The sequence below is a fragment of the Triticum urartu genome, chromosome 5A (genome assembly GCF_056163025.1).
Source record: "Triticum urartu cultivar PI428250 chromosome 5A, HENAU_Tu73, whole genome shotgun sequence".
Classification (NCBI taxonomy): Eukaryota; Viridiplantae; Streptophyta; class Magnoliopsida; order Poales; family Poaceae; genus Triticum; species Triticum urartu.
This window is the reverse complement of record NC_141877.1, coordinates 93,352,368-93,361,368: the sequence shown is the minus strand read 5'-3', so window position 1 is coordinate 93,361,368 and position 9,001 is coordinate 93,352,368. Positions and strand designations below refer to the sequence as shown.

At 47.2% G+C, this 9,001-nt stretch overlaps 1 protein-coding gene across 1 annotated transcript; it reads right to left on the bottom strand.

The window, feature by feature from the left end:
* Positions 1-21: 21 nt before the first annotated feature.
* Positions 22-2,848, bottom strand: LOC125508020 (polyubiquitin). Its single transcript, XM_048672565.2, has 2 exons — positions 2,676-2,848; positions 22-1,844 (listed from the first exon to the last, which is right to left on the bottom strand). Exon 2 carries the CDS (start codon positions 1,842-1,844, stop codon positions 243-245), a length of 1,602 nt encoding a protein of 533 aa, XP_048528522.2. The 5' UTR covers positions 2,676-2,848; the 3' UTR covers positions 22-242.
* Between the last annotated feature and the right edge of the window lie 6,153 nt (positions 2,849-9,001).

Below are 9,001 nucleotides of genomic sequence, written 5' to 3'. Positions count from 1 at the left end.
TGCAGAAGTACAAACAGCAAAAAAACAGGCACACGTTCAGGGCTCATTTATTCATTCAAGTTCATCCAAATCTGCTGCAGCACAGCATAAAGTTCAGACACAGCCAGATATAACGCTAGACCACAGCACGGTAGCAACAAAGAACAAGACCAGACGAGGACACGCTGACAATCACAACGGAGTACACAGAAAGACAACCGACTCGTGAGCCCAGAGACATAAGCAGCTCCATGGCCAGGCACTTACTGGCCACCACGGAGGCGGAGCACCAAGTGAAGGGTGGACTCCTTCTGGATGTTGTAGTCCGCCAGAGTGCGGCCATCCTCAAGCTGCTTACCAGCAAAGATGAGGCGCTGCTGGTCTGGTGGGATACCCTCCTTGTCCTGGATCTTCGCCTTCACATTGTCGATGGTGTCTGAAGACTCGACCTCGAGCGTGATGGTCTTGCCAGTGAGGGTCTTCACGAAGATCTGCATACCACCCCTGAGACGGAGCACCAGGTGGAGGGTGGACTCCTTCTGGATGTTGTAGTCCGCCAGAGTGCGGCCATCCTCAAGCTGCTTACCAGCAAAGATCAGACGCTGCTGGTCCGGTGGGATACCCTCCTTGTCCTGGATCTTCGCCTTCACATTGTCAATGGTGTCTGAAGACTCGACCTCGAGCGTGATGGTCTTGCCGGTGAGGGTCTTGACGAAGATCTGCATGCCACCACGCAGGCGGAGCACCAGGTGGAGGGTGGACTCCTTCTGGATGTTGTAGTCAGCGAGGGTGCGGCCGTCCTCAAGCTGCTTGCCGGCAAAGATGAGGCGCTGCTGGTCCGGGGGGATGCCCTCCTTGTCCTGGATCTTCGCCTTGACGTTGTCAATGGTGTCCGAAGACTCGACCTCCAAGGTGATGGTCTTGCCGGTGAGGGTCTTGACAAAGATCTGCATACCACCCCTGAGGCGGAGCACCAGGTGGAGGGTGGACTCCTTCTGGATGTTGTAGTCAGCGAGGGTGCGGCCGTCCTCAAGCTGCTTACCAGCAAAGATGAGGCGCTGCTGGTCTGGTGGGATGCCCTCCTTGTCCTGGATCTTCGCCTTCACGTTGTCAATGGTGTCGGATGACTCGACCTCAAGCGTGATGGTCTTGCCGGTGAGGGTCTTAACAAATATCTGCATGCCACCCCTGAGGCGGAGCACCAGGTGGAGGGTGGACTCCTTCTGGATGTTGTAGTCAGCAAGGGTGCGGCCGTCCTCAAGCTGCTTGCCGGCGAAGATGAGGCGCTGCTGGTCCGGGGGGATGCCCTCCTTGTCCTGGATCTTCGCCTTGACGTTGTCGATGGTGTCTGAAGACTCGACCTCCAAGGTGATGGTCTTGCCGGTGAGGGTCTTGACGAAGATCTGCATGCCACCCCTGAGGCGGAGCACCAGGTGGAGGGTGGACTCCTTCTGGATGTTGTAGTCAGCGAGGGTGCGGCCGTCCTCAAGCTGCTTGCCAGCAAAGATGAGGCGCTGCTGGTCCGGAGGGATGCCCTCCTTGTCCTGGATCTTCGCCTTGACGTTGTCGATGGTGTCTGAAGACTCGACCTCGAGCGTGATGGTCTTGCCGGTGAGGGTCTTGACGAAGATCTGCATGCCACCACGCAAGCGGAGCACCAGGTGGAGGGTGGACTCCTTCTGGATGTTGTAGTCAGCAAGGGTGCGACCGTCCTCAAGCTGCTTGCCAGCGAAGATGAGGCGCTGCTGGTCCGGAGGGATGCCCTCCTTGTCCTGGATCTTCGCCTTGACGTTGTCGATCGTGTCAGAGGACTCGACCTCAAGGGTGATGGTCTTGCCGGTGAGGGTCTTCACAAAGATCTGCATCTGCAAACATAAAGTGTACCAAAACCATAATAAGGCACTCGTAATCATGAAACTGCAGAACATAAAGCATATATGAACCAGAAGGCCATGATCCAAGAGAGACGAAATTGTAACTATGTCTTGAACTATTAGATAGCAGATTGATGTTCAAGTTTGACCACAAGCTAAAAAGATCAGTTAATATATATGATTTTCAGACAAGAACTGATGCACAAGTACAGATACCTTCAAGTTTTGACACAACAAGATACAATATCAGTTAAATCAACAGTACTACTGTAAGCAAACACAATTGACTCTTAAGAGCAGAACCGGTGCACAAGAACGGATCCTCCAAACAACTACTAGGCCCAACAACTAACATAGGAACCAGTTTTGCTAAAGCACATCTAGGTGTGCCCAAGTATGCAACTCAGGTATATCCGTTCACAGATCAAGCATAGGTGCAACATAAAAAGGCTCATGAGCGCCACAAAGTCTGAGCGACTCAGCAGGAACCTAGCGGAATCAATCAACCACACACGCCTAGATGAACATAATTAACATCAACATCAGTTGCGTCTCAAATCGGCAGATCTACCCGATAATCCAGGCATAACCGTGAGGGATTTCACGACAACGGAGCCAAATCAACAGCAATCGATCAACAAACCTATCGTCTCGAACTAGTACTGCTAACACGGAACGAGCGGATCAACTAGAACACCTCTAATCGGCAGATCTACCGGATAATCCAAATCGAGAGGGATTTCGCGACAACCGACTACGGGGCAGATCAACAGCAACATAATCAACGATAATAGCGAGGGGCGCGGTCTGAAATTCACGTACCTTGGAGGTGGGCGAGAAGGCCTTGGCTTCGATTCGATCGGAAACTTTCTTGGGGTCGCTTGGCAGGGAGGATTGGATGAGTGGAGGAGGAGACGGGAGGGGAGGGGGATTTAAAGGGGGAAGAGTCCCGTGAGGCTACGGCACGGGTGACGACGGGTGGGGAGCGATGCGAGGTCTCTACCACGCAATTTCGGGGAAAGGCAGAGGAGAGGAGAGCGACCCGCCGCGGAGATACCAAGGTGCCGTTTTGCGTTTGGCCAGCTATAAAAAAAAAAGGTTGGTGACCGGCTCACGTCGGCAGTCCGTCAATGAATCTTTTCTCTACCCCTAAAAAAGGAGAGTCTTTTCTCTTCGGGAAAAAACCTTTTGGAAAATCCTTTTATCTCAACCGACTGATCTCGGGCTCTCGCAAACCTCCTCGCCAGCCGTCCGATCGCGAGAGATCGTGCGTCTCTTATCTGTCGCACGCGCCTCGGCCAGGCACTGTTGCTGCAAGCGGCCATGGGTCTTTTCGGCTGGCCGTCCATTCCACGACCTGGTGTTGGTCCTTGCAGCATTCCACTCCTCCCTCGAGACCTCAACCAACTACCTGATATGACGCGTGTATTCTTCCACAACGGCGAAGCCAACGCGAGGATGGGGAATGGAGCTTCGTGTATCGACGTCTCAGGAGGCCATGGACAACGGCGCTCCGTATCTCACATACTAAGACCCTTCCTGGCGGTGTCCTGGAATATGGGGTGCTAGCCACGTCGGCCTGTCAGTCATGGGCCCGCCGAGGACCCCTAGACAACCAAAGAATGGGTCATGTTTACCATGACTCCCAGTGTACTCAAGATAAAATCCTTCGAAGAGTAGGCGCACACTTCACGACATGTTCAAATCATCGGCGTACCCCGGTCCCTACATAAGTCGAGGGGTTTAGCTCGTAGGGTTAAGTTAGATACATTCACATACAATCTCGAGGTAGATCTTCATGTACTTTGTACTCCATCACAACCAATACAACAAAAGCGGGATGTAGGGTTTTACCTCTTCGAGTCGTGACCCCGGGCCTCCGCATATAAATATAGGAGCAGGGGCAGCCCCTAGAACACAAGTTTTGGAGCCTTCTCTAGTTCGCTCTTGTTCTAGTTCTCATCTAGTTTGATCTAAACTAGATCTAGTTATGTTATCTCTAAATCCTCATAATAGAGAAGCCATGTGTGGTTCTCTTCTTCTCCATTTAATTCTCTGACGATAATTAGCTCTGAACAACAAAGCGTTGTCGGATCATGAAGACCATACGCTTGCAAACTGTAGAGGTCATGCTTTCGGTCTTCGGTTCGAGTGGTCGTTCGTGAATGGTTCGAGAGACCAGTATAATGAGCGTGAGAATAACTCAAGAAGATAGCAATATATCTCACCTCGGGTTTTGTAATGTATCGTGAAGCAAAGAGAATAACATATAATAACCAAAGGTTCACTCAATATCACTCGTGTAAAAATAGGGATCAATATGGATGTCGACGGTTCCGCTACTAATCATTGAACGGAAGGTGTTTTCATTCATGTCTATATTTTACCAAACATACAGGGTCACACACTCAGGGGAACTACGATCTATTGAGTTCTAGTGGAGTGAGGAATATGAGAAAATATTCTTGGAATAGTTTCAGGAATAAAAGAAATAGTTTCGATAGAAACCGGAAGCGTCATAGGGTTACCCGAAGTGTTTCGGAAAGTACTGGGTAATACCGGAAAATAATATATATGCGGAAATTGTTTTCGGGGACCTAATCTAAATAATAAAGGGCTCCAATAATGATTGGGAGGCCCCTAGGATTTATTTAGGGGCGATGGGCTAATTAAATTAGCTAAAGGCCTTTTGGTGGAGAGATAATGGGCCTTAGGGCCCATAGCCGGCGGCATCCCCCCTTTGGGCTTGTAGGACAAGCTAAGGGGGTGCAAGGGAGTTGGAGGAGGACTCCTCCTCCTAGGCACAGGTCTCCAAGGGAGGAGTGCTCCTCCTCCAAGTCGCCCAACCCCCTATCCACCTATATATACACGAGGGGGCGCACCCTTTGAGACACAAGTTTCTCCCGTTGTCTCAGACGCACCTTCCCTGGTTCTTTCTCTCTTGTTCTAGTTTTTGATCTAAACTTGAACTAGTTTTAGTTTTCTCTACTCCACATAATAGAGCAGCCCCCGTGGGGTTCTCTTCTCCCTCCTCTAGTTCTTCGGTGACACTAAGCTTTCGATGGCGAAGCGCTGTCGAATCCCGTATGCGTGCAATCCATAGGAAGATCGTGCTTTCGGTCTTTGGATCGAAGGATCATCGTGGATGGTTCGAGGGACTTCAAGTTTGATCTATGACAACTCCTCTTCCACTGAAACTTGAAGTTGGTAACGATCCGATCTATACTTGTATGCATCTTCATAGTCATCCGGGACCTTGACTGTAGGGTAAATTTTTCGTTTTCTACTACGTTCCCAACATGGACTCCACCGTCGCGTATTCCCCAACTCCAGGTTGTTCCCGTCCGAGTCCTCGCTATCGGTCATTTCCTGGTGCTCTTGACGTGGCATTGTCAACATGGTCAACAAACGACAGTCATCGGAAGATGACTATACACGGAGGATGACAGTAGGGACCCCCAGGCCCATGGCCGCATGCAACAAAGCGCCTCCTGGTACATCTCTGATACGTCTCCGTCATATCTATATTTTTTATCGTTTCATGCCAATATTCTAAAACTTTCATATACTTTTGGCAACATTTATACTATTTTTGGGACTAACATATTGATCCAGTGCCAAGTGCCAGTTCCTGTCTGTTGCATGTTTTTTGTTTCGCAGAATATCCACATCAAGCAAAGTCCAAATGCGATAAAAATTTACGAATATTTATTTTGGGATGTTGTGATTTTGGGGAAGAAGAATCAACGCAAGACGGTGTCCAAGAGGGGCACGAGGCACGAGGGTGTGCCCAGGGGGTATGGGCGCGCTCAGGTGGCTTGTGGGGTCATCATAGGTCGGTTGCTACCCTTCTTTCACCGCAAGAAAGATAATATCCAGAAGAAAATCATGTTAAAATTTCAGCCCAATCAAAGTTGCAGATCTCCGGGAATTTAAGAAACAGTGAAGGGCCAGAAAACAGGAACGCGAAACACAAGAGAAGAGAGAGAGAGATCCAATCTCGGAGGGGCTCCTACCCTCCAGAAGCCATGGAGGTCATGGGCCAGAGGGGAAACCCTCCTCCCATCTAGGGGGAGGCCAAGGAAGAAGAAGGGGAAAGGGGGCTCTCTTCGCCTCTCTCTCGGTGGCCCCAGAACGCCATCGGGGCAACCATCGTGATGACGATCTACACTAACAACTTCGTCGCCGTCATCACCAACTCTCTCTTCCCCTCTATGCAGCGGTGTAACACCTCTTCCCCCCTGTAATCTCTACTTAAACATGGTGCTTAATGCTATATATTATTATCTAATGATGTATGGCCATCTTATGATGTTTGAGTAGATTCATTTTGTGCTGGGTTGCTTGATGATCGTGATTGGTTTGAATAAAAATTATCGGTATGTTTCGGTTTTTGTTTTGTTCACATGATATGCGTAAATTCTTGGAGCGTCGTGTGCTTTTTTATTTTTATTTTAGTGATGCACCATGCTAGTATGAGATAATCCTAGTTCATTTATAGAATGCTCTTTGCACTTCACTTATATCTTTTGAGTATGGCTTTATAGAATGCTTCATGTGTTTAACTTGTATCATTTGAAGTTTGGATGCATGTTTCTCTACATACATAAAAAACGTTATTTGTAGAATGCTCTTTTTTTCACTTATATTTGTTAGAGCATGATCTTTTGTAGAAAGAATTAAACTCTCTTTCTTCACTTATATCTATTTAGAGAGTTAACAGGAGTTGGTCATTCACATGGTTAGTCACAAATCCTAAATAAAACTTCTATATCATAGAATATGATATGTTTCATTCCTTGCAATAGTTTTGTGATATAGAGATGGTAATATGTGGGAGGTACTAGTGAATGATTATGGTTTAGTAAGAATATTGGTGTTAAGGTTTGTGATTCCCGAAGCATGCACGTATAGTCTGTCATTGTGCTAAGAAGTTGGATCATGATTTATTATTGATTGTCTTCCTTTGCGTGGAGGTCGGGGGCGCGCGATGGTTAACTCCTACCAACCTCCCCCCTACGGGCATGTATAGTAGTACTTTGCTTAGAGGGCTGATAAACTTCCGCAATAAGTATGTGAGTTCTTTATGACTAATATGAGTCCATAGATGATACGCACTCTCACCTTTCCGCAATTTGCTAGCCTCTTCGGTACCATGCATTGCCCTTTCTCACCTCGAGAGTTGGTGCAAACTTCGTCAGTGCATCCAAACCCCGTGATATGATACACTCTATCACACATAAACCTCCTTATATCTCCCTCAAAACAGCCACTATGCCTACCTATCATGGCATTTCCATAGCCATTCTGAGATATTGCCATGCAACTTCCATCGTGACAACAATCTACACCAACAACTTCGCTGTCCTCATCACCAACTCTCTCCCCCTCTATGCAGCGGTGTAACACCTCTTCTCCCTGTTGTAATCTCTACTTAAACATGGTGCTTAATGCTATATATTATTATCTAATGATGTATGGCCATCCTATGATGTTTGAGTAGACTTGTTTTGTCCTATGGGTTGATTGATGATCATGATTGATTTGAGTTGTATGTTTTATTTTGGTGTTGTCCTATGGTGCCCTCCGTGTCGCGCAAGCGTGTGGGATTACCGCTGTAGGGTGTTGCATCAGTGGTTGATAGAACTTGAAGAGAATAGAAATTCTACATTTAGCTCCTCGTTGGGTTCGACACTCTTATTTATCGAAAAAGCTACAATTGATCCCCGGTACTTGTGGGTTATCAGTCTCCAACGTATCTACTTTTCCATGAACTTTTGCTCTTGTTTTGGACTCTAATTTGCATGATTTGAAAGAAACTAACCTGGGCTCATGCTCTCAGCAAAACTACCATGGTGTTGTTTTTGGGCAAAAATAAAATTTCTCGGAATTGGACGAAACTTGGCGAGATTTTTTATTGAATAAATAAAAAATACTAGAGCGAAGATCTACCAGAGGGGCCACCTGTTGTCCATAAGACAACAGGGTGCGCCTACCCCCCCAGGGCGTGCCCTAATGTCTTATGGGGCCCATAGGTGGCCGTCTAACCTAATTCTACCTCCATAAGTATCGTCTTCCCGACAGAAAATGAGAGAATAATTTTCATCATGTTTTACAGTATGGAGCCATCGTCACCTCTTGTTCTTCATCGGAGCGGTGATCTGGAGTTCGTTCGGGGCTCTGGAGAGGGGGATTCGTCGCCACTGTCATCATCAACCCTTCTTCATCAACAATTCTATGATGCTCACCACCGGGAGTGAGTAATTCCCTTGTAGGCTTGCTGGACGGTGATGAAGATGGATGAGATTTGTCATGTAATCGAGTCAATTTGTTAGGGCTTAATCCCTAGTATCCACTATGTTCTAAGATTGATGTTACTATGACTTTGTTATGCTTAATGCTTGTCACTAGGGCCCGAGTGCCATGATTTCAGGTCTGAACTATTTATGTTATCATCAATATATTTGAGTTCTTGATCCTATCTGCTATTTGTATGCACTTGTTATTGTTTGGACGTGTAGACCCCAAGGTGACGATATTTGGGCTACTGAAAGTGCAACTAATCTTCGGGTGGTTTTGGTAATTCATAACAACATATAGCTCATTGAACTAATATCCATTCAAGTTAAATATTTCATAAAGTCCAATGTTTGGCATGGCATTGACTAGAGATATGGACCCCTCAAAATGCTAAAGACAAAGATTGGCAAAGGCTCAAGACTCTTCATTTTCATTTTAGTGATCCAAGATCACATTGAGTCCATAGGAAAGCCAATACTATTAAAAGGGGATGAGGTGTTGCTTAATGGTCTACTTGCTCAAAGTGCTTAGTGATATTGCTCCAAAACCCTCAGCCACTTTCTCATTTCCACATATGTCCAAAACCTAAAGTCAAACTCGGCCCCACAGATTTGATCTATTCGGCGCCACCGAGTTCATTTGACCTAGCCATTGCCAGAAACCCTAGACAATTTAGTCTCACTGATCGGGATCTCGGTCTCACCGAGATGGCCTTGCAAACTCTCTATTGCCTGTTGTAATTATTTCGGTCTCCCCAGAATGTGCAATCGGTCCCATCGAGTTTGCTTGACCAACTCTTTGTTTGCTCATTGCTGAAATCGGTCTCACCGAGTTTATGCAATCGGTCT